Source organism: Aulonocara stuartgranti (genome assembly GCF_965226115.1).
Source record: "Aulonocara stuartgranti genome assembly, chromosome: 20".
NCBI lineage: Eukaryota > Metazoa > Chordata > Actinopteri > Cichliformes > Cichlidae > Aulonocara > Aulonocara stuartgranti.
Genome location: NC_138956.1, coordinates 24,444,182 through 24,471,003, shown reverse-complemented (window position 1 = coordinate 24,471,003; position 26,822 = coordinate 24,444,182). Strand labels below are relative to the sequence as shown.

Genomic DNA, 26,822 nt, shown 5'->3' with positions numbered 1-26,822 from the left:
TGAAGCCTCTTTGAGGTGGGAGCCAATTATTTAGCTCTTGTGGATTGTAGAACATACTCGGATTCATTGTTTCAATTCTTGACCTCATTTTCATCTATCTATCTATCTATCTATCTATCTATCTATCTATCTATCTATCTATCTATCTATCTATCTATCTATCTATCTATCTATGGTTAGGTTAGGTTAGGTTATATAGGTTTTATATATATATTTAGAAAAGTGGTAACAAAATGATTAATATTATTCACTTCACCTGTCTGCTGTTTTAATGTTGAGGCTGATTAGTGTACATTGACATAACTGCTCAGGTGTTTGTTATGATTTAGTACAGCCTAAGGGAAAAGCACTGCCCATTCAGTTTCCTAATCTACACAATATTATTAATAATCTTTTCAACACAGTATTATGAAGATATGTGCAGTCATGTGAAAAAGATTTTAAAAAAATACAGCACTCTACACAGTCCTGTGAAAAGTACACTGTATGATTCACCAGCTTCATTAATGACTATCAGTCTATCTTACACGTCATTGAGGAGGAATTTTGGTCCACTCGTCTTTACAACGTTACTTAATTTCATTCAGGTTTGCAGACATTCATGTTTGCACAGCTCTCTTAAGGTCCTGTGACATGATTTCATTCAGGCTGAGGTCTGGATTTTGACTGGGCATTTGCAGCTAGCACCTCGATTATTTTCTTTTTCATCCATTTTTGACGTAGATTTGCTGCTGTGCCTGAGATCATTGTCCTGTCTGTAGCAGTCTGACAGATGGCCTCACATATGATTTGGTATGGAGAAGAATTCATGGTTGACTCATTAACCACAAGGTGGCCAGGTCCTATAGCTGGAGCATATTCCCAAATCTTAACCCCTCAACCACTATGCTTTACAGTTGGTTTGAGGTGTTATGCTGACATGCATTGGTTTTTTTTCACCAAATATGGTGCTGTACATTATGATCAAATGTCACCACTTTGGTGTCATCTGTCCAAAGGATATTGTTCCAGTTTTCTGGTTTCTTCTGATGCACCTTAGCAAACCTAACTTGTGTCTGAGCTTTGCAAGATCTGGCTTTAGGGAGGCTTTCCTAGGATATTTGATTTGATTGCTCCAGACCAGCAAACTGCCAAAACTTCTGCTTTTGTAGAGGTGCTCACACTTGTTGATGATTAATAATTTAAGTGCATTTCATTAGCACCTGACTGCTACTTATCCTTTAAATCCTAATGGTATCAGTAAAGGTGTAAAGGGACTGAACACTTTCTTTTTCCCATGATGAAAGACATTTGATGCATGTTAAAAAATATTCTTAAAATAAAGAAATATTAAATATATATTTATATATACATATAATGTATATCCTTTACCTTCCTTTTTCGAAGTGGATATTTGGCAGATATGTTACAAAGCACATCTGGGATCACTGAGCCTACATGTGTCTCTATTAGAGTGACTTTCACCGCTATATTGGTCACTTCCAGAACTGCCCATTCCCATAACTCTCTTACAGTCCATCTTGCTTTGTCTAGAATATTTCACAACTTCCTGTCAGTATCACTAAACCCATAATAGATGTGTATATCTTCCCCTGTCTGGGATGCGTGATTCACTGTCCCTGAAACCCAGCACCACCTAATCTTGAACGGCAGATAAAGCTAATTAGGGGAAAGAGACATCAATCAGTGCTCCAGGCCTTGTTATGTAGGCTACTGCACATACCAAGAGTGGCATCTCAGTCAATGGGTGTGTTTAAAAGCTTGAGTCAGTCATACACACATAGCTATTATTATGAGTTATGTCTAGAGGATGGCCCAGAACTTGAAGATTATGAATGCTGGGTTGAATGTTTCCTTTATGTTTTTCAAACTAGCCAGATATAATAATTTTTGCCAAGTAAGTGGACTAAAATTAGAGCAAGAATTACATAAATTACTTTTCTGTTGTAATGACCTTTGACAGTATAACTCATGTGGGAGAACAGTAATCTGGCGAGGGGCTCTGTTTGGATGCGCAGCATGCATTAATACAGCTGTCAGTGAGAAACACACGCCCTTTCCGACGATTACAGCAGGTCCAGGAGGTTCACTGAACTCTGAGCAGTGACAGATTGTAGCTTGGGGGGAAGAGGAGGGTTTTTTTTAATATACTAAAAGTGATTAAAATGTATTCACAATTAATGACCTTCAGTTTTTCTTTACAACTTGTTGTGCAACTGTTGCTTTAGAGCCAACATTAGAGAATGTAGCATTTGTTTCATCCTGTAGGTGGGAGTGTAACACTTTCTATTTTATAAACTGCAGCAGCTGTAATGTGCAGAGTCTGCAAGACCTCACATGTTAAAATGAAAAGACTACTACGTTTTTTATTAAACACTACATGCCGATTACATTTATGAGCCATAAACCTGTATGTTGATCAACCTGTGTGTAATGATGGATGCTTATCCTAAGTTCTCGCAACTATTTAGACGAATATGAAAGCAGGTATTGGTATTTTCTGTGTCAGGCAGTGTATATTTTAAAAGGTTAGCTGGGGAATAATGTTTATAATATACAATGTGCTAGATATTATTGGATGCATAATAACAGCAGTTTGACAGGTGAAAAGAAATTATTTTAAAAAGCATCTCAGTGAATTAGACAAATGAGCATCTGCTTTTTGAATTGATAAAAATAGTTTTTATGTGAAATTATCAATTTTATTTAATGTTACTGGAATTGCTGTGTACAAAATAACAAGACTTTTTCTGTCTCAGTTAAAAATGCAAACAACACTCACCTTTGCAAATACAAATAGACCAGTACTCACCAAACCATGGTTTTTAAATATTTTACTAAAATACTTTGTTGTTTATGGGTTTAGCATAAAAAATATGATACATCCATCCATAATATGTCTGAGAGGTACAGAGATATAAAAATGTAACATACAATGTAGGATTAAATATATTTTGCATATGCATCAAAGACAGAACAAAAGCAGCAGTACACAGTAAAAGAAATGGGACAGCTGTTCACAAATCATTTTTATCAATGCTATAAACCTACAAATTGCCATTAAACGCAATGATATCAGCCGAAAGTGGATATATAAAAAGTGGCAGAAGCTTGGTCATTGTCTATGATTTTGCAGAAAGCGTCATTTTTGTGATATTTAAATATTTCATATCCCCAAATGTGTTGTTTCTGACTAAGACTTTGAATATTTTTTGAAAAGATGTAATTTTTAAGTGGCACAAAGTAGAAAGCTTCTTTCCATAATTTCTATAGCCATGCTTTAATAATAACTTCTGCTGGACATTAGTGACAGTGGTATTGTTAAACAGCGCTAAAGATGAGTCCTAAGGAATTGCTTAAAGGTCCATATTGGCCACAGCACAATTCCAGCTGTTAAAGTAAGTTGCCTGTGATGAAGACGTATATCCTTGCATGGAAGGTGGTAAATGTCCCTTGTCTCCATAGCTTCATCTCTACGTTGATTAGGAAATCCCTGGGACCCTGAACTTGGCGGTTTAAGAACACGGCACCCGTGTAGGCATTCAGCTTCCTTGTGCTGAAGTAGTTTTCCTCATTTCCGCTTGTGATACTGACAATGATGTTGTCTCCGGAATAGACAGGAGAGGGTCCGATGCGGAAGATCTGAGCAGGGATGATGATGTTGGATTGGAAGCTGAGGTAGTAGTAGGTGATTCTTAGAGGAGAGTTTTGACACTCCAGGTAGTTAGGACAGCTGATTCGCTCACAGCGCCTATGAGGGAGAAAGAAAGGAAACCTTTTTTTATACAGCAGCTTTATCACCTTCCAATAGCAAGACACTTCAAAATGACTTTAAGACACATTGTTTTAAATGCACACTGGCTCTGCTTTGCCAATGTAGCTCCATATCTGAATTTGTGACAGGTAAAAAAAAAAAAAAAACTACATTTCAAAATTATTCTATATTTATTCTGTACTTTGTGTTGTGCATTTGTTCATTCAAACAAGTCATTTTGACTTACAGGACACCCTGTGTTTAAGGTATAATTCTTCTAATTGGTTATCCTTCACACACAGAAGGTTTAAACAAAAGACAGGCTGGGCTTCAAACGCTCACAACCAGACCTGTGCACCTGAACTGATCAAAGTAGGGATATGCCATCCAAGTGACATCATACACAGCCTAGAGTAGAAAAAACTGAACAGAAAAAATTGAAAATTATAATGATGACCTTCTGACTGAGAGGGGTTATTTGTGCTGAGCTGATTTTTCAACAGTTGAAGTGATCCTTCCTAAAATTATGCAACTGCCTATGACCTCCCCTCCCACCCGGCCCACCCAAAAAAACCATAGACACTAAATTTTTACAAAGACCAAATGAATAGAATTCTTTAAGGCATGTTTTGACTTACGTGTCAGACACTTTTCGGTAGTTTGCCGAACAGCTAAAAGAAAGGCAGCGGTACCCTCCTTGAATGTTGTAGCAGGTCTCAGCTAAGGAGCAGTTATTGGCCCCTGTGGCACACTCATCGATATCTAAAACAGACAGTTTATGCACAAGAGCTGGTTTAGTCACCGACTTGGTTAGTCACAGGGTAATGGAGGGAAAAAAATGTCCTTGTGGGGAAAAAAGACTATTCAAGCAAAAAATCGAATTAGTTTGACAAGATTTTTAGGCCAATAAAGTTTTACAGGCTGTGTAATTACTGCACCAACCAACAATTATATTTATCTGAGCAGAACCATTAGTGTATGCTATGTAAGTGGGTGCTGAGCCATTTTTAAAGTCAGTTTCAGGGCGAAGCTCGATGGGGCACACTTGCTCTGAGGCGGCTGCAGTACAGTGAGCGCATGCATGTTGTGGAGAGCTATTCACCTCTGCAAGATCGTCCATTTGGAGACATGGTATACCCATAGTCAGGGCAAGCACACTTGTAACTGCCTGGAATATTCACACACTTATAGGTGCACAGATGGCCAATGCTTTGGGAGCATTCATCAATGTCTGCATGACAAGGAGAATAAATCATGTCAAATTGATATATAAACTTGTCTAGACAAACGTTTTGTATAAACACGGTGCTTGCAATGTGTAATAGAGCATACTGCACCTTCACAGGTGTGGCCATCCTCCTTAAGGTAGTAGCCTTGTCTGCAGTAGCACTGGTAGGAACCATAGACGTTGGCACACTCCTGACTGCATAGGTTGGCCAGACACTCATTCACATCTGGGGATTAGAGGTTAGAGCTCATTACTGTCACAACTGACTTGATCAAAGCAGTTTCAATGTTTTTATCCCAACATATAAACAAGATGTTGTTATGAAGCCAATTATGGTTTTAATGGTTCCAGCTTGAAGGCATGGCATGATACACAGTACAATACACTAATGCAGCTAACCAGCACATGTTGTGCTGTGCCCAGCTTTCACATCAGCTCAGCCTTACAGCCTGTCTATCAATGCATACAAGCATGGTGTCTCAATAAATACACAAGAACACATATTTTTATGCACAAATGCACAAAAATCTACAGTGACATGTGTCAGCATGCACAGACTGATGCAAACACACCCGTACAGGCAGACATTAACACATACACACCTTCACAGTTCTTGCCATCACCAGATAAGCGGAAACCAGAGGTACAAGAGCACTCATAGGAGCCTGGGGTGTTCTCACAGGTCTGGGCACACAGACGGCCTCGGTAGCTCCAACACTCGTTTATATCTGAAAGAAAGAGGCAGCATCATCATCATACTTAGGTGAGTGCACTTTGTGTTTGTGAGTTTGCATCCATGTGTGCAAGTGCGTGCACGCAACCAGGCATGTGCAGTTTTGTTGTCCTGCACAAATACGTACGTGCCTGTGTGTGCTTGCGTGCATGTTAACGAGAGTGCGATGTGAGGGGACCATCTGTCTGCTGATAGTCTAAACACACGAGCAGAGTCCATTATTATGAGAGTCACAACACAGTGAGTCCCGAACAGAGGGAGCAGTGGCAGGATAAGCCGGGGTGGGACAAAGTCCTCTGCTGCAGGAGACGTGATGGGTAGCTCAGCGGCAGAGGCCAACAGCAGAGGCTGAGAAACAGCAGCAGCTCTCCCACAACAGAATAATAAATAGGGGGAGAAGAAGAGGCAGCCAAACCAGAGGGATTGCTGTACAGTGGCACAAGGAAAAACAGGAACTTTTTCTTCAGATTACATATGTAATGTCCTTCATACCTACACACATCCTTCTGAATGAATCATACTGATAGCCTGTTCGGCATTCACAACGATACGAGCCAGGTAAATTGTGGCACAGCTGGCCTTCTCCACATCGATGTACGTTGCTCTGACATTCATCCACATCTAAAAAAGGCATCATTTATAAACCAAAAAAAGGAAAAAAGGCAGAAATTATATTCATGAATAGCATTTGTTTAAACAAGACACGCATACAAGACATGTTGATTTTGACCTTAAGTCTGCACATGTAGGGTTGTTTGTTTACGATGCGTTTCAATACGAATCTTACCAACACATCTGGACCCATCAGGACTAGCATGGTAGCCACGGCTACATGTTATCTTTCTGTTGCAAATGTAGGATCCCATTGTGTTGATGCAGTTAAATCCTGGACTGCACGGCTGGGTCAAAGCACCACACTCGTCAACGTCTGGCATTGCGGACACCACAGGGGGGAGGAAGATACGTTTTAAGAAAGGCAGGAGAAGAGGAAAGCCCCAAAGGCACAAAGACAAGGGTCCTGAGACCAGAGTGCAGCTTTTTAGCCACACTGTACAGCTGTGATATCAAAGCAACCACACATCACACAGTTGCATTCCTCTGGATAACTTTGTTGTTGTTTTGTGTGTGTGTATGTGTGTGCGTGTGTGTGTCAGAAATTTTCTCCATTTTCTCATTTCTCGGAGCATTTCTTTCACGCTCCTTTTATAGCGGCGTCTTCTGCCTCGACATGCCTCAGTTCCTGCCCCTGGGGGCTAATTCCACAGCATCAGTTTGTACTGGAGGAGGACATAGGATTGGCTTTTATCCACCCTTTGCAGCCCCTAACAGCAACTTCTCTGATCTCATGTCTGTGTGGCATTTAACCCCTCTGTCACTGCAGACCTGCTGATTCACCTGCATGACAAACAACCGTGCATCTTCCCGCACTATGATTCACCTGTGGAGGAATTTCTGTTGGTGCATCTGCCCGGATTCACTCATTTGTTTGGAAACAAGATAAGAAATCTCTTTAAAAGGAAAAAAAAGAAAAAACGATGAAAAAATTGTTATGGTTTGCCAATTTTAATGACTTCTCTCTGTGTGTCTCTTTTTCCTTGGCATCCTTTGTTTAGTTTTACCCGTTTAAGTTCTCTACATATTTATGGCTCACGTCTTCTGATTATCTTTTGTCAGTCTGTGTTGCCAGCATTCCCTGGCTGGTCTTTACCCCATGTTCCTGTGTTTTGGATTTAGTTTCCTTGCATCCTTGTTGTCAGTATTTGGATTTGTCTTTCTGAATTTTTGGACCATCTTCTGTTTGAGCAACTCCCCGATTTTAACCCAAGTTTTGTTCATTTAGTTTTATTTTGTTCATATGTTTATTCATCTTATTAGTAGTAGAACTCAATCAAAATAAAAATAAAAAATATATATATATAAGCAGAATATTGAGGAAAAAGGTCTTTACAACTAGTCTGAGGCAGAGGATCTTGTTTTGAAACAAATGGAAAAAATAAAGCAAAATAAAAACATATCCAAAGACAAATATGTGATTAAAATCTGCAGCAATATTGATCATTTTGGAGTTGGACAAAACATAAGAGAAAAAGGTGAAACTGATGATATGTGTCTCTGTACATGTAGGAATGTTGTATGAAATTATATCTTTTGCTCACTTTTTGTAATAAATAAAAAATTTTCTATTACACCTGTAACCGAGAAAACACAGTGAACAAAGCGCTGCAGGTCTAGCAAGGACATTTTTTGGTTTCTCTTACCTACACACCTGCCCTGCATGTTGTGGCTAAAGCCCACAGGACATCGAGTTTTGGGGTTGCATCTGAAAGAGCCCTCTGTATTCACACACTCAAAGCCATCTCCACAGTTATGGGTTCTCTGCGCACACTCATTGATGTCTGTGGGAGAAGAGAGGGTTTAATGGAGAGAAGATGTAATAGCACATTTTACCACTGGATGGCACTCTGGTTAAACAGCAGATCGAGTGTTTGACTTTTGCTGCTGTTCATTCATCATAAAGCACTCTAAGTCAAGGCTAAAAGAAGTAATTACAACTTAGAAATCATATGTATACTAAAAAGCTGTCATGGACAAAAGACCTTTCAGGTCCTGATTAGCACATCTAGTCAAACCAACACAAGTCTCCTGTGCATTGCATGAGTGAACACCGCGTTATATTCCCCGAGAGTCTCACAACACCTGTCTACTCAAAGATTTACCTGCTGAAAATCAGCTTTTCACATCTGCTGCCACGGTGTGAAGCAAAGCTGGAGGGAAATCATACTCTCAAAATATTTAAAAAAAAAGAAAATACTGATGTGTTTGTGTATGTCTGTGCATGAAAACGTTCACAGTAGTCTTGTGTTTTCAAGTAGGTGTGCAATATTTCACCACTGCAAATGTTGTACAGAGGCCTAAACTAGTTCTGGCAGCCCTGCAGACACAGGGTAGGTCTCTAAACAGCAGATAGTGATTGAGCATCTCGCTCCTGACACAAACCTGGCAGACTCAGCAAGAAGCTGAGTGAGCCTGACACCAACAGAAAGACAGAGAAAAAGCAGGAAGCAGGATAAATGTGTGAGAGACTGGTAGTGATTTCCCCTCGCAGTGAAGTCAGAGGGATCAAGGAACCTTGAAAGGTCAAAGACTCCGCATGCTGCTGCGAGAGACGATTTAACCAGTCAGTTTTCTCAGTGTTTCACTTAAAAATTAAAAACAATACTACTAAATACTGCAGAGTTAGGTAATGCAGCCATGTTCAGAGGTCACATTTTAAAAAAGTTATTTTGACAAATTCTTGTTAATGTTTTCTAGTTTTATTCTCCCCATCCTGCTCTGGGTGCTGAAAATGAGAAATGTAATTTTTGCAGTGGAACGCTGGGTTAGCTGTGGGCTACATATGTTTTTAATCTCCTAATATTAAAATAATTTGCACTACAGAAAATCATGCTACATTTGCTGCTAGCTGTCTCTGTTTGCAGCTACAAATGCGCAATCGAGTGCTTTGTATTTGATAATGGGAAAAGTCTTTATTTGCTCATCACGAACCAAGATTTTCAAAATCAACGGCAAGACAGCGAGCACTAATGCAAGATTGCACAATTAATTTTCTGGTCTTAACTGAGTCATTCACTTCCCAGATGAGGGAAGAAAGCATTTGTTTCTTTTTGAAGGCTGAATGTGCTTCATTTGTGTGAGGAGGCTAAATGAGTGTTTCATTATAGCATTCGTGGTAAGACATTAAGTTGGAATAAGTAGCACGGCATAAAGACCTTTTTGCATTATCTTACCTAGGGTGAAACAGCCACATTCTTGGCACATTGTGTGACAAATTAAAAGAAAGAAAAGGTCTGTGTGCTTTTGACAGACTATCATTAATTTTGCTGGTCTGATTGCTCCCAACCCGCTTTGGATAATGTTGTTACTTCAGAGCCAATGATCTGTTTGGAGGCTTACTTTCTTCTTAAATGCTCGTTTTGCCCGACTGAAGATCCTTTACATTCACAAGGAATACGGATTAGCTGACTGTCCTTGCTCGAAATCCATCTGCAGTTTCAAATGCTACTAATACTGATCTTAGAGGCCCTTCTTCCTGAACACTGCTGGTGCTTTATGAAGGAGACCACTGCACAGGCCCAATTTATGGTGCATGGAAATAATGAGACGCATAGGGAGGTTTACTATTTCATACCAAAGTTGGGCACCACCCACCCTTGAGCCTGGAAGCTCTTCATACAATTAGCAGCAAGAAATACTATAGAAAAAGGTAGATTCTTCATGTTTTGTTGTTTTGGGTTTTTTTTGTTATTCAAGCTTACTGTGTGCTTAAAATGTCATAATTACAGGGTGATTTTAAGGTGAAGGGCGAATACTCATAAGGCTTATAAACACTGGAACAGTGCAGTTTCATTACATTGTAATAACACAGTAGTTCACATACTCCCTTGCTGCCATTTACAATATATTCACTGTGGATGTAAGTAAATACATTGATGCTGGTTAATGCTGATAAGGTGTAGTGTACCTTCACAAATGTCATTGTTGATCTGGTATCCAGGCGGACAGGTGATCAGTCTCTGACAGACATAACTCCCTGCAGTATTCATGCAGTGCTCATTCAGCTGGCAGGCATGTGGAGACAAACACTCATTTGTGTCTGGATTTTGAAAAGAAAAGAATCAGGACAAATGTGAGAGTGTGAAGAAAGAGAATAAACAATGAGAAGATGCACAGATTTAGAGAAACCAGACAAGATGTGGGGAGAAAAAAAATGTCTTTGTCTGGTATCTGACAATCAGCAGTTTGACGCAGACTAAAGAGACAGGTCAGACCCTCCTCCAAGAGAAAGATCAGGAGTAAGACCACTGGGTATAAAATCCACACAATGAGAAATTTGTTGCCACAGTGAGCTGCTGTCACAGTTTGCTGCTGCCAAGTAGAGAACAGACCAATGGTTATAGCTTAAAGACAGATCCCGAGGGAAAGAGCTTACACACATAGCGCAGTAGCTGATCAGACTCAGGATAAAAAGGATAAAAAGTCCATTCTGAATGTAAATAAGAGGTATGGTATGCAGCTGCTAAGCTATATTCTGATAATGCATGGATAGTTGGGATAATCCCTTTGGAAAATCAAAACTTCTCCACTTATGTTTTCTTTTTCTTTTCCAGTTGGTGGCTAAAAGTGAAAGGGATTAAGGGCTGTATCTCCTCTGCAAATCTAGAGGTGCTGATGAGCGGAAGAGACAAAACAGTGGCAGACAGTCTTGCCAAGAAACTTCTCAAATGGAACCAAATGTCTGCGAGCTCAAGAAGAAGACTTAAATGAGTGCTGCAAATGCAAGCCGCTTTCACTTCTTCAAAGGTTTTCTGCATTATTTCAACATTTTACTTCCTTACCTTCACACGAGCGTCCGTCAGCTCTCAAAGAGAATCCTGGCGAGCAGGAGCATCGGGGCTGTCCGCCCACTGGAGTGCACTGTTGCTCACAGATGTTGTTTCCTGAAAATAATGCCGTGTAGTCAGGTCAAATGAAATGCACTGCATTATCATTACACACAGCACTACTTCAGCAGAAACAGTGGAGCGCTTGTGTTGGAGGGGGGGGGGGGGGAACACTCTGTTTACTGTAATGCCGTTTGCTTATTTTCTTCCAGGTTTCCAGGTTGATTGCTGACCTGGTCATATTCAATTTCATACTATTGGCTCACAGTGTGGTGGACCTCCACCCTGGTGTCATGGAAACCAAACAAGAGCAACAAAATGTGACATGGCACTCATTATGATATGAAGAATGAATTACTAACACCAAAATGCCACTTGTGTTTGACATTTGCAGCACAATCACATGTGATGGAAAGGGAGAGTTATATTCAGCGGCATTAAGGTGGATGTTCCGGTCTCCAGATGAATGAGCGTGCTCACTATGAGCCGCCAGATCTGCAGCTCTCTCTCTCTCCATTTATCAAGCACTGCATTTCTAACCTTCACAGGGGTCGAGTAGGACTGACGACGGAAGTGGAGAGGTGGGTTCCACTGCTGCTCTGTCAACCTCCTGCAGTCTGTTCTCCTCATCCACCGCCTCTGCACAAACATGAGTAATGTCAAGACAAAAGCGAGGAATTACTCTGTAATCACAAATTCCACCTTTCCATCTACAAAGGTCTTCGAGACTTAGATGTTGTGCAATACCTGCGTTTTAGGATGATATGAGGCTAGTGGCTACGGATGAAAGTTGTAATAGCAATATAGGTGAGACAGGAAAAAACACTGCCTGCAGACAAACATTTGGTTTTATCAGTGAGGCCCATTGCTCACTGTAATTTGCTGAGAGCTCTAGCATTAGTATCCTGTTGAGACAGGCTTCTGTTGGTAAAAGCTAGTGTTGATTAAAGGCCGGTACGTTGCACAGTCTTATCTAAAAATACTCCTGAACTGTGAATCTGAGCAGATCTTCACTTTTGTCTTGAAAAAAACAAACATTTCAAACAGCGTGGAAAAACTTTCGCTAAATCCCGTTTGACGACAGCAGAGATGTGACTAATTGGCCATTGCTGTCAGTCAGGAAAGGGATGTTGTATGAATAGAATAATTATTATTAGGCACTATCAGGCCTTGCAGACAGGAAGGAACTCAATAGGCCAGGAAAATAATACACAGTGAATGTGTAGATAAATGGGCTCTCTCTGGGATGCATGCAGACTGTAAATCATTGCTTTAAAAAAACAAATGGCAGAGAGAGCCTTTTCCCCATGTGTTGCTATCGCTAGAAAGGTCTTGTGGTATTTAGTGTGACAGAAAAAGATTGGTGATCTTTACTTACCTTGCACGCAAGAGAAGGCGTCCTCTTGCAACACATACCCGAGGTTACACTCACACCGGAAGGAGCCTATTGTGTTAACACAGATGTGGTGGCAGATGTTGCCCTCATATATGAGGCACTCATCCATATCCTCCACCTCAACAGGACTCTCCACCGCATTCTCCCCATTCTGGTCTTGACCAATGGAGAAGGCCTCTCTACGATACGGGCTGTCCGATACTACAGCACAAGGAGAGAACAGCTGTTACTCTCACAAGTCATGGCATATCATCAAGGACAAAACCTGTTAATTACCTGCAATATTTACATGGAACATAGTAGTATGGGGGATTTATTTTATTAGTTTATTTTGGCAGGGCTGACTGCACAGGACAAAAGTGTGACGGCTGGGGCAGCTGTCGTGTGGTGGAGTGAATGAGGACGCAAGTCGCAGACAGCGGCGGAGGTGCGAGCGAGTTTTATTTACAGTGAACAATAACTAAGGTGAGGGCAGACCAGAACATAAACCTAAACTGGGAAAAACTAATAAACAAACCTGGAAACATAAGGTCAGCGGGAGATACACAGAGATGACACGAAGACCGCAGGGCAGAGAGGGGAGGCGAAAAGCTGACTAACACGGCGCAACACAGACAAACCAACAAGGATCACAGACTGACACCCACTATATATACACACACACAAGGCAATCAGGTAATGGCACACAGGAGGGGAGCACAGCTGATCCTAATTCACAAGACGACAGGAAGACACAAGCTGACACAGTGATAACAGACACAGACCTTCAAAGTAAAACAGGAAATTCACAAAGACAAACTCAGGGACACGAACAGAGCACAGGAGGGAGAACAATAAAGCGCTAAACACAAGAACCAAACCCAAAGCACTAATACAAAATAAGAATTAACACAAAACACAAGATGAATCCAAAATGAAACACAAAACGCTGGGTCAACGACCCAGGACCATGACCAACAGTCACATATGACACCGTTCGCATCCCAAACAAGTTCATCGGTGGGCTATTATGAAAATCAATCCAGTGCAAGATGAATAAAATCCACCAAAACACGTGCTGTATTTCTAATTATGCTGAAGATTTAGCCATGCAATGGACTGAACATCTGTCAACCTATAGCAGCCAAAGAAAATCAGTGTATGGTAACTTCCAATAACAGTGTTTTACTAGAATAGAAATGAATACAGTGCAAGCAGGTACACACTAAATCTCTTATAATTATATTACATTTGGTTATTATATGTTTCTTTCAGCCGGTTTCTTTCTCAATATTGAAGAAATACCATGTTGATAAAAAAGATTGATAAAATAAAATGACCTGGTTTGTTTTTAAAACTGGTGCCAGGCACTGCCGGATTCCCATTAATAATAATAATGTGAATTCATGCATGTCAATATTTGTTCAGAATACCTTTTTTTGGTGGTGGAGTAAAGTTCAAAGGAGGCCTTTCTCTGATAGTGTGCCGGCCATCTTGATTCACAGTCCTCCCCTCCTCCCCCTCGCAGCAGGTTAGAAAGATGTGTCTGCAGTGAAAATCCAGGAAGTGGTGGGCTTCGCAGCGATGCCCCTCACTGCGAAACTGCAGCCCAAGGGAGCAGCAAGTGCAGCACTCCTGCAATTCACACAAACAGCCTTTGAACGTGAAGTTGGGGTTTATGTAAGTTTTGAAAGTAGCATGGAAACAAGTCTAAAACCCACTTTGTGAAAAACAAAACATACTGTGGTCCATCCCATATTCATGATTTGTTCTCCCGGCAATGTGGGTCTAATGATGGCAGTTTTAATATTTCAACTGGTAGGTCAGCTGCATTGCCAAACAGGGAAATTAAATTTTTTTATTAATCTAATTTTTTTTTTTTTACAGAGTATGGTCCCTGAGGATAATGTTTTGTGCTTTTAATGAGACCCTGACATCTCCTCTAGTAGCTCTGCAAATTGTTTTTTTAGTCAAATGTTTGAAATGGGACTCATTTCCAGAAACTTGGTGGGCATGCTTGCTGCCTATATAATTAATCTTACATATTTTCCCTTGACTCTTCATAGTAGCTCTAAATTATAGTAAAATATATCGAGATTTGTGCTGTACTTTGTGGATTTGTTTTGCAGAGACCTGATTAATGGTTTCCAGAGGATAAAGACACTCATTGGCCATTTCTTTAGGTTAATTTGTTCAACTGCTCATTAACACAAACATATAATTAGCCAATCACATGGCAGCAAGTGGACATGAAGTTCAAACTGAGCACCAGAATGATGTAGAAGGTGATTTAAGTGATTTTGGATGTGGTATTAGCACTGACAGGCTGGTCTGATTATTTCAGAAACTGCTGATCTGCTGGGAATTTCCCACACAACTATTTCTAGGGTTTACAGAAACTGGTCTGAAAAAGAGAAAATATCCAGTGAGCAGCAGTTATCTGAACAAAAAATGCATTGCTGATGCCAGAGGTCAGATGAGAGCAGCCTGCTTCAAGGTGTAGGAAGGGAATAGTAACTCAACCACTTGTTACAACCAAGTATTGCAGAAGAACATCTCTGAACATACAGCAAAATTAAAATCACACTGGGTGTTACTCCTGTCAGCTTAGAACAGGAAACTGAGCCTACAGTTCACACGGACTCAATGGACAATAGAAGATTGGAAAAATATTGCCCAGCCTGATGAGTCACAGTTTCTCCTGCGTTATTCAGATGTTGTGTCAGAATTTTGTGTAAAAATCACGAAATGATGGATCCATCCTGCCTTGCATCAACAGTTCACGCCAGGGGTGGTGAAATGGTGTGGGCAATGTTTTCACACTTCACACCATCTGAACATAGTTTAAACACCACCGTGTACCAGAGTAATGTTGCAGATGACTGTCTACTCATCTTCTAACGTCTGCATCCAGCAGAGTAACACACCATGTCAGAAAGCTCAAGTCATCTCAAACTGCTTTCTTGAACATGACAATGAGCTCACTACAATCAAATTGGTTTCCATAGCGATCACATCTCAATCCAATAAAGCACCTTAAGGATGTGATGGAGCAGCAGATTGGCATCATAGATATGCAGTGGACAAATCTGAAGCGACTGTGTGATCCTGCCATGACAACATAGACTAAATATCTTCAGCAAGTTCTTCAATTTATGCCACAAAGGATTAGGGTGGTTTTGACAGCAAAAAGGGGGTCTGACCTGTTACTGGCAGGATGTGTATACTTGTAATGTTGGCAGTCACCTGAATGTTCCTGACTATTCCTCTGTTGCTACTGTTGCTATTTATGGGCTAGTTTCAGAGAACTGGTCCTAAAATTAATGCTAATCCTAAAATTTCATACACAGATTTATGTTCCCCTCCAGATAAATATCCCTTAACCTTTCCTCTTGTGCCATCATCAAGTCAGATAGTTTTCTCACACCGTGAAAATGAATTAGATTCCCTTAGCCTCAGATGTATTTGTGTTAAATACTCATTTCTAAATTCTTTGAAGACTTTTATTATTGTAAGCATATTAACAGACTCCTGTTAGCATTTAGCCAAGAGTACTGCTGTGCAAGAAATTCACAGAGCCACAAGCTTTTCATCTTGTTGGATTGATCTTTAGTAGTTACAAGTCTGAATTTGGGGCAGCTCTCCCCTTGTGTGTGGGCTCTTACTCGTTTTCCCTCTAGCTCTCAGCAAGATTACTGCTGCAAGTGCCCGGGACTATGGGGAAACATAAAACTGAAGTAATGATTGCTGTGATGTAGCGTGCTTGTAGATGGAATAATATTACTAAAACTACAGGGGTTCCTCAAAAAGGTGGTGAAAGCCAATATTTAACACCTGTACAGTGCCAGTAATGGCCTCACGCTGCTCATGTGCCTCTGAACAGATGGGCTGATTTCCTTCAACAGGTCAGGTAGCAAATGAGTTACTTTGGGCATCTGGACATATAATGGTTACGCAGTCATCGCGAATGGACCTCACTGATTGCCTCAATGTCTCTCCTGCCCTGCTGCTTTTCTGACATCTTTAATTATGACGCCATGTTCACACAGTTTCATAGAATCAAAATCTGACATGTCCAATAGCCTAGGGCTGCTGTGAAGATAATAAAGTTTGCAAGACTGTGGGAATCTGGGGTTGTATCAGGCCCTAAATTAGTGTCTAGATTAAATAGGATCATTAAATAAAAAGGATTTGGCACAACACCAGTAAATCTCAGAGGACATCTACAATAAAATAAAATACTGGCAAATGCCGTGCTGAACTGTGTTTGCCAGGTTACCTGGTCACATATACTTGCCTTGTAATAATCAATCCCACATTTATTGCTGGCATCTTCTCTGCACATATTTCCTGCTCTGGCTGCATTCACTCCAGCCAAGCACCGACTTTCTCTCAGGGAACCGAGGCAACACTGTTGTTGGGCAGTCCTGACAGAGAAAAGCACACATGAGAAATGACTGCAGAAATGTCTGGACTGCAACTGTGGCCTTCCAGCGGCAACAATTCTTCCAGAGAGTGTTACCACAGAGCTGACAGGACTGTGTTTCCAGGTTTCTGTGAATTCTATTAGATGGAGAAACTGAAATGAAAATCTTAATATTTAGCTCTGAGAATCATTCAGCAACACCAAAGAAAAGTGAGCTAAAATGTGATTAATCATGCAAGAAAACACCTCGTTGTAACGAAATGTGAAAATTACTTTGTCATTATGTCTTTTGTGGCCTTTAATGAGGTGAGAAATATATTCTTCTGATATGTTCAGTGAAGTAGATCGGTGTTACGTAATAATGCCCTTACAAGCACATCGAGTGGATATCTTTTGCGGGTGGTTCCATGTTGTTACAGTGACCATTAGCCGAAGCCCATTTCGCCCCTGTCTCACAGCAGGTTTTCAGCTGCTCCTTGGCAGACACTGTAATAAAACACAAACACCAAGATACAGATTTATCCTACTCAGTGTGCCAGGGTTTCAAGCCACATAAAATAATGTTGACATCATGCATATCGCTGGATTCTAATTGTACATCATTTTTATCTAAGAATCCCGTCAGCGAGATGCTGTAAAAATGTGGTTATTGATATCTGAAATACAATCAAATCTCATCTCCTGCGGGACAGAGTTTGCTGGATTCGGTGACTGCACGCTGAGAATAGCAATTACAGTGTGTGTGTGTGTGTGTGTGTGTGTGTGTGTGTGTGTGTGTGTGTGTGCATTTCTTTTCTTTTCAGACTCCTTGACTCTGCTCTCACTTTAAATGGCAACAAAAAGTAGGAAACCCCAGACTCTATAAAATTAGCTTCAGAGTAAAACTGTTCTTTTTTTTTGTAAAATCCAGGTTGATGACTGCTGGATCAGAATAAAGGGATAATATATTAGCACTTCATTTTAAGCTGAGAGCAGACAGAGCAAAAACACATGATTCGGTTTACAGAGGAAAAAAAGAGCTTATATGTGTTTCCTGAATAACAGGGAAGCGCATTCCTGTGCTGATTTGTGGCCCCTGCACTACTGTACAAGACAAACCTCTTTGCATTTATGTCTTCTCAGCTTGTCACACCTTGCAAGATTATAAATATCATAAAATTTACACCTAGCAATGGCTATGTTTTCCTTTTTTACTCATCCAATTAACCCTAATTTTGCAAATAACATGTTCTTATCCAATTTACGTTCAAATTGAGACAAAAAAAAATGCTGCTACCCACTCTATTCAATACTTGACGATATATTTAAGTCAAAGCAACTTGTGTTAACATTTCATCGGTGGTGATGAAAGTTAGCCTTCGTCTTCTGTGCGAGATTAAGTAGTAATCCATTCTGTGTTTTGGAGACAATTCAGTTAAGTCTGAAACAAAGCAGAGGATACTAGAGCATGGTAAAAATGATTTATTTTATTTTTAAAGATTTTTTTAAAAACCCCTCTCAGAGAGCTCTAATTGGTTTCTTGCAGTATGGTCGTTTGGAAAATCAGCCATAAGTAAGGGCAGGGATCATAGAGAGGAAAGACCAAGCAAAAGTCTTTTCTAAAGAGATGATGCTCTGAAGAGAAATCAAGCATGCCTGAAGCCACTTTAGCTTTTTAACTTCCATGTTCACTTATTTTCATTGAACTATTTCTCTCTGACCTACCTGTGTAATAAGGCCCAAGCAATTACTCATAGCGGAGTGAGTGAATGCTGCAGTCTGCATAATTTAAGGGTTTAAAAATGAGGAAATCTAAACCTTGAAAGGCATGATGCCTCTTTGATACACAACTACAGTATCTGTATGTACGCCGTGCAGGTAAACAAGTCCTTTTGAACCTTTCTGGAAGTATATTAAAAGACAGAGAACGACAGGGAACGTAATTATTCACCCTCTCCTTATGCCTCCTATTCATTTTCTCCAAGTGGAATCACTCCACTTGTAACAAACAAGCATAAATTCCACATGTCAAATCAAAATGCAGGATGTATACATACAGCTCATCATCATGTTTCAAAAGGATTTTGCGTCTGTAGGAGATTATGTTTCATGAAAATAGCTACTGGGGGCAAAAACAATGATAAACTATATCAGCCAAACATGTATCTAGTCAAACCAAGTCTCTTCCTTTCTCTCTGACAGTCCTTATAATTAAGCCTGTGTAGAAACATTTTCCATTCAGCTGTGCAATAATTAACTAAGCTAATTATTGTGCTTCCACGACAGCGATTCAAGATGCACTTGAAAGGTGGCTTAGCGTCATCTCTCTGTTCTAGGCTTGTCATTAAATCTGTCCATTAAAGTAACATTAACACCAGATGCTTCACTTTTGTCTAAATCCAGAACTGGTGACATCACACCCTCTGAAAATATGAAGCTACAATAACAACCAAAATGGGCAACTCTCAACATGTCTGGAGGTGTCATAAAGCAGTGCGCTGCCACTAATCAAGGCTCGCGTGTCTCTTCTTTTGTGCACTTGGACAGGTGGGCTGAAGAGATCAGGACCAGCACTGAGGAAAAACAGCGCATGCCAAAGGTCGCCGACATGCAAACTCATGAGGCTGAACATGCCAGATGATTTAGGCTGAAAGCTTAAAAGCATGAGGAGATGTGTGTGTGTGTGCGTAGGTTGGGGTTAAGCACCCGAGGAGGTGACGCAATGTTCTTCCCCACTTCTACACGAGTACTTGCAGAGATATCGTGTCTTTTGAAACACACAGTCGCTATCCAAGAACAGCTGGCCGTGACATAACAGGGATGACTCGCATGCTATGATTTCATTTCCAAAACAGACATTTCAGGTTTCAATTATTTGCAACTTTGGCCTTAATTTCCCCCGAGAGTGTGAGCCAATAATCGTGGGATTATTGGCTCACAGACTTGTAGTCATGGAAGCCCTGAAGGGTTGTCACATTGTTTGATAGTTTTGCACAGTAAACCCCAATCCAATTACACCTCCTTGTGGTAAAATAATCTGAGTGAAACATTAATACACACTTTCCAGGGTTGCCACTATTTGCTGCATTGAATTACTTTGAATTATAGCTTCCTAATGTTTCCCAGTGTTAACACCCATCATCACAGCCCACACATTTTTGTGTATTTTGAGTTATAAACAACATCTGCATCAGTGTACATTCCTCAGCACACCTCTATCAAATTATTTTCCACCGTCTTGTAATTTGAACCTACTTTCCCCTCCCTCATGGAGCCTTATGGATTCCAAGTTATGTTCACAAGCCATAACACAGGAAACTTAGCCATGTTTTGCCTGAGGAAATCTTTGGACCTGACACATAGAAATAACAGCAGGGAATAATTCATACCTAATTTGTGCTTTTCAATTTTTAAAAGTCCCATTAGAAGTAATTCTGTTTCTGCATTAAAGTATAAATGAAATATTTTGTGTAAAAGAATGTATGGACTGGAGGTGAAATAGTCAATTACTTCTTGGATTACATGTATTTGTTCATATGCGTATATGTTTATGACAGAACTGCAAATGGGTGCAAGACACAAACCTGTTATTTTTCTACAATTTATCACCAATCTCGCTTTACTTATGCTGTGGGTGAGTTTTATGAGTGGTTTCCAGCATCTGGAATTTTTTTAAAAATATATTTATAATCATGGGTGACATGAGGCTCAGGCGGTTTTTTAGTAAGCGGATGATGCGTATGGGAGACAAGCCAAAATTAAATGAACTGAAAGATACTTAGATTAATTATCTTCTTCAAACTGATCTTTACAGAAGTTGGAATGAACTCTCACGTAGCCAATTCTGGATTTCACCCGCCTTTTATCCTAAGGAAAATTATACATTTCCCTTCCCCATGCCCACATGCAAGATGTTGTGACAGTTTTGTTGACAAAAACAAGCACTACTCCACGTTATTTCACTTCACCTCTTATATTTCTTCGTCCTTTACTCTTGTGCCTTATCCACAGTTCCCGTTTTGTTTTGTTTTGTGGTTTGTGTTTGGTACAGCAGGAACGAAAGTTAGTGAGAGTAAATTTGTGCAGAGGTGCGCTTCAGATGGAGTGATTACTGGGAAGATTACTGGGAAACCAGCATCCTCGTGAGAGATGGGTAATCACATGGACTCATGAGGGAGAAGCAGCAGCGCCTGGCAATCAAGCCATAACAGTAGGCTCATTCATCAGATGGGTATTATGCTGCACACAGGTACAACCCCCAAGAAATCCTAAACCAGGTTAGCCCCGCATTTAAACAGTCTAAACAATTCCACCCTCCTTCTGAGCACATTCTGGATCTGTCTGGGAAGGAAAAAAGGCAAATGAGCAGGAGTTATTGACTGAAGAAAAGCACAAACACATTTGTCTTGGGCCGCAGCAAAGGCAACTCATTTATGTTTTGTGAAAAATGTCCGTGTTCTTGTTATTTATGTTTTCTCTTTTGCTGTCTAAATAACTTTGGCATCTTCAGATAATTGCACTGATAAAAAGGCATTAGTCAGGACTCTTATCAGCTGGGATTTTTCCTGCTTGTGCTTGAAGTGTCACCAAACTGGACGTCTTCCTTTAGTCCAGTCCAGTGAACTCTCACTTCATTCCATCATGCAAACTGAGTAGCCAGACCAGTTAGTTCGAGCTCCTTATTGCTGGTGAAATACTATGCCCACTTAGACTTTCAGCTGTGTTGCATTATGTTTATCTTCTGTCTGTAGTGTCTTAAAAATTTCAATGTAAGGATAGACGACTCACATCCTGGACACCAGACTACCTATGGATACAAATAAAGTAACCTCTCTGTACATGAGCTTTACAGTTAGTTCTTGAAGTGCGCTCCAACAGAAAAACCACATAGATGCATTCTGCATATATTGTGCATACCTGTAGGGGCCAGGCGCTGAAAGGAAAAATTGGTTCTGACAGGTCTCAACAATAAATCATAGAGTTGGAAAGTAGCTTAACTACACACCTTTCAATGGCAGTTTGCTGGACAAAACACCAGGAATAAGTAAGATTTTTTAAAAGCTTCTCCCCTTTTAGGCATTTATAATTTAGTTCACCCACCTCATATAGGAGATCTATAATATAGTGAACCCACCAGTGCCTTAAAGCCATAAAGCGTGTAAAAAGTAGGTTTTCCTGAAATGAAATTCTTCACTAAACTCAAAGCAATATAAATTTGGATTATTAAATTGTAATTATTTTTTTGATTTATTGCATATATGTAAACTAACTTCACATATTCCTAGTGCTGTGTAACTTGCCTTTGACAAACTTCATCGTCTGCTTTCTATCCAGTACTCTGACCAGCAGTATATGCACCGAAGGGGAACTGATCTGTTAGAGAATATGCTAATAAACACATGAAGGATTTAAGCAAGTGGTGTGGTCTCACTGGAGCAAAGCAGGGAAAATATGAGACACAGACTTATTCGAAGCATTATGATGTAATCATTTTTTGTTTAAAGCAGTGCCTGGCTTACTCTTTGTTGCTGTTTAGAAACCTCTAGAGAAATAAAAATAGCATTTTCTTAATGTGAATGTATGAAAATGAATATATACTAGATATAGTAATTTTCCCTTCTGAGTAAGGTAGATAAATGATATCTTGGGAGAACAATCTTTCCACGAACAATTGTTTTTCCTGGATCCCTGCCAGATAAAATAGAGTGATTATAAATTCCTCCTGAAAAGAGAGAGGATGTGAGAGAAGGAAATGGAGATTTCCTTTGAAAGAGTACATCAGTACATCATCACGGTGTGATTTATTTTGAAGCAGGCCTTGAATGCATCAAAAACATTTCATGTTTCAGATTTGTTTTAAATTCAATACCTTCAATGAAAATTCACACAAGTAGGGATGCTTTGATTTATCAGGTTAAGGTTAGGATTACTTAAAACTGTGCGTTATATGTTAACTTACTTTCTGTGTAGGCCTCAGCATCTCGAGTCTGATAGCTGCTGAGTGTTTGAGGTTGTCTTTGATGCTCCTCGCCTTCCTCTCTCATCCTGACTGGAGCTCTTCTAGTGGGACTGAATTGAACTGTAGGGTATAACTGTCGTTCCTCTTTACCAATCAGCTGCCTGTGCTCCACTGCCTTTTCATGTCCTTTGTTGGAGACAGAACGGGGGTCGCCATGACTTTGTCTGTTGTGGCCAAAGGGCCGGCTGTTGGTACGCGCAGTGCGTGCTGTGTCTCTTAGAGTATCCTGGCCCGCTCTGTTTCTGTGACTGCCATGTTTCATGGGTCTTTCTCCAGTTTCCTGTTGTGGCCTGTGGTGCCCGGTGGTCACTATCTGTGTGGCAGTAGTTGCCTTTGGTGATGATGTTTTGTTTTCACCTCCTGTGGTAGTTGGATCCATATTATGAGTAACCTCATCCTCTGTGCTCCTTTGTGTGTTTGGGCTTTCTTCTTGTAGCCTGTGTCTCCTTTCATCATGAGAGCTGAGGCTAGTGGAGCTTGACTCTGGGTAAGCTGGTGGTAATGTAGTAGATTCCAGTGGTTGGGCCAGATTTTGGATAGTGGAAGATGTTGGCTCTGCCAGAGTATAGTCATAATCCTCTGTGCCAAAACTGGGTGGGTCCTGCTTGTACAGCGGTAGAGTGTTTTCCCTCACCAGCTTGGAAAATGGTTCTGCAAGACTCGTTTGTTGGCTGTTGCGATTGCCTCGAAAGTCTCTCAAAGGATTGTTGTTCTCTGTAGTTGTTACCGACATGGGCTTATTAACACTGCGGTGGTCACAGCCAGGGATGGGTGAGCACATTAACCTTCCACCTTCATCTGGACAGTGGCAAACTTGGCAATGATCTATCTGAAAGGAGTGCCCCGCTTTATACTTCTTGTTGCCATGGGCACAGCCAATACGACCACACTGCAGACATCCATCTGCAGGTTGTAAAATGTCAATGCAGTTGGGGGAAATTTCAGGGCATGGAATGAAATGACAGCTTATCTTCCCTCCTCCCTGAGGACAGGAGCACTCGGTACTTCCGAAATCCACAAAGTAAGATTTCCCCTCTGGGACTTTCCCATCCCTGAAGCCTGCTTTCACACAGTCATAGTACTGGTAGCCCTCACAGGTGCAGCCGTTTTGTATACATTTAGGACAGCAAGCACCTTTTTCTAAAACATTTTCGATGCAGTTCTGGAGAACAGGACAGTCCACGCCTGTGCAGTCTCTCTGGCTTAGACAGACGTCCACGTACAAAATCATCGAACATAGAAACAATGTTGCTCTTTGCATGTTCATTTTCGATTTTTTTTTTGTATTCACTTCTTCAAAATAAGCCTCCAAATGACAAGGATGTTTGCATTCTTTAGCCTGTAAAAGTAAACAGTGATTATTGATATAAATTTCACAGCTATTATCAGAAGCATATTTTTCACTTAATGACCTGTCTGTTTTCATTTGACAACATGCCAGATGTACATATTTTCCATGCTTAATGTTTTGGCACCAGGGAGGGTGAAAGCTGTGGTTTATATTTTGATTGCACATGGAAATTTGGCAAACGGTGATGTTGAGGGAAATATAAACAATAATACGCCAGCTACATTTCTCAGTGCTTGAAAAAAAAATGTCGTTCAATAACAAAAACACCCTTCATACAATACAATAGTTCAGTATTCAAAAATCTGTCATCTGAGTGTCTGAATGCATGTAGTATATTCTTAAAAGTCCTGTCTGCATCCCTAGATTATGGTGGATATGTTGACCGAGTCACTTGCTGATATCTTTCCATAATAATTGTTTTCAGCAAACTGTGCTCTTGCTGCTGCCTACACTGAATTAATATTTTAAGTACATCAGACACGTTGATCTATACAAAGAATTATACAGGAGCTATAAATGTTTTTCATTAAAGATCTGGAGCCTTTTCTTTGTATACAATACAGTGCAGAGACAGAGTGGCAAGATGCAGTCAGAGTGTGTCAAGCCTGATCCTGTGAGAAAAGTGATGTGACTTCAGATCAGAGAGCATACTGAAAACCAGGTGGTTTCTATTTTACTTTTCCTGTTTTTCCTCTCTGCTTGCTCTAGTGCCAAGCGCAAAACACTTATGTGACATTTCCTACTAAACAGTATGATTTTAAAATTAGAGAATAGCCCAAAACTGTTCTGCATGACAAACTTGTCTTAAGCGATTTCCTGCTGAAATGTTTCTAACTTAAACAGAGTTCTTCCTGAAGCTTATTCTGGCTGTAGCTCAGGTGGCAGAGCAGGTCAGCCACTAATCAGAAGGTCGGTGGTTCGATCCCAGGCTGCCTCCGGGCTGCATGCCAAAAATCCTTAGGCAAGATACTAACCCCATGTTTGCCTACTGGTGGTGGTCAGAGGGCCTGGTGGCGCCTGTGTCTGGCAGCCTCACCTCTGTCAGTGCGCCCCAGGGCAGCTGTGGCTACAATGTAGCTTGCCATTGCCAGTGTGTGAATGGGTGAATGACTGAATGTAGTGTGAAGCGCTTTGGGGTCCTTTGGGACTAGAAAAGCGCTATACAAATGCAGGCCATTTATCACGTTTGCACCAGCAACATTGTGGAGCAGATCCCCACCCAGTGAAGAGCTGCTGTAGAGGGTACGTAAGAGTGTATGCTCAAAGGTGACTTTTTCTTAAGGATAAACACCTGACTTGGGTTCGATGCTATCTAAACATAAATCTTGTTGTAAGTTTGTTTTCATGTAACGTTGAGTAACTATTCAAAAAATATGAAATGCATCTACGCCAAGGTAATAAAATGAAGTCTAGATGTAATCACAATGGATTCCAGGTCAATAATGTGACATCTGTTGCCATGTCTTCTTTTCATAATTCAGGCACAGGCAGAACAACAAAGTGCTTTGCAGCTCCATTTAAAGAATCAATGATGTCTTTGTGCTCCTGCTGCAAAATCATTTTACCAGATCTTACAGCCTCTAACCAGCACTCTGTTGTGGTGCTTTAGCAGTGTTGAACTCAGCCCTAAAAGTACTAAAGCTTCTGCCTGTTTGTCTATAAAACCCATAGTAAGTGAAATGGTAAGTTAAACATGGAAAGGACCACTGATAAGGAAATCATAATGTTGAAAAATAGTCTGTGGGCCGGTGTGTTCGGCTCAGGTTCGGTTCGGCTCAGAAAATGTCCTGCAAAGCATTTCAATCTGTGTGTTTTGCCAACGCAGTAGCCAAAAGTTGACCTTTACCCTTGTGCCCACCGAGACACGCGCGCGTGCACGCAAAAACTTGTAAAAACCGCTTTTGCCCTCTGCGCAGAAGCAAACGCGCTGACTTGTCATAATTTAAACGTTTCCCTGATGGTTGATAAAACAGAGTGTCACACCTATTAAAGCAAAGCACAAACTTCCAAATCATTTACAATCATTTGTGATGAGCAACACCCCGCCTTAGAGGTGCCTTGACTGAACGTCTCAGTCACAGAGCCGCACATAAAGATTACATAACCGATGCTTTAATTCATTCATCAAATTATCCGGTCAGAACAAGAAACGGCAGTCCAAAACACTTAAACTAATATTAGCTGTAATTAGACTGTGCAATACACAGTTTAATTTAAGCGTCTGTTCATATGCTCACGTCATGTTTCATGAGATCTAAGTGAAAATCAAAAGAAACTCATGTTTGCAAGTACTTTTTCAGTTTTATTTCTAAAAGTGCTTACCTCGCGTTCCAGGATCTTGCAGCGCTGGTGTGCTTCTGAGCAACAGTTGTGCGTAAAGTTCGGGCTCACTCTTTGGATGGGAGCGCCTCCGCTCTCTTTTTTGGGGAAGGGCGGGACAGACTGCTATAGAATTATTTCCACCTTTTCCCAGCTTTTTCAGCTTCCTTTTGAGCATAATGATTCAGCCAAAGTAC

The 26,822-nt window shown here is 40.6% G+C and overlaps 1 protein-coding gene across 1 annotated transcript; it reads right to left on the bottom strand.

The window, feature by feature from the left end:
* Window positions 1-2,819: 2,819 nt before the first annotated feature.
* Window positions 2,820-26,822, bottom strand: LOC309697956 (fibulin-2-like). The gene is made up of 17 exons (XM_082520205.1): window positions 26,629-26,822; window positions 22,896-24,294; window positions 17,329-17,443; window positions 16,829-16,958; window positions 13,965-14,166; window positions 12,535-12,753; window positions 11,697-11,795; window positions 11,112-11,213; window positions 10,238-10,369; window positions 7,974-8,111; window positions 6,503-6,643; window positions 6,208-6,336; window positions 5,585-5,710; window positions 5,092-5,208; window positions 4,857-4,985; window positions 4,393-4,516; window positions 2,820-3,751 (listed from the first exon to the last, which is right to left on the bottom strand). The coding sequence occupies exons 2-17, from the start codon at window positions 24,220-24,222 to the stop codon at window positions 3,394-3,396; spliced, it is 3,588 nt and encodes a 1,195-aa protein (XP_082376331.1). The 5' UTR covers window positions 24,223-24,294; window positions 26,629-26,822; the 3' UTR covers window positions 2,820-3,393.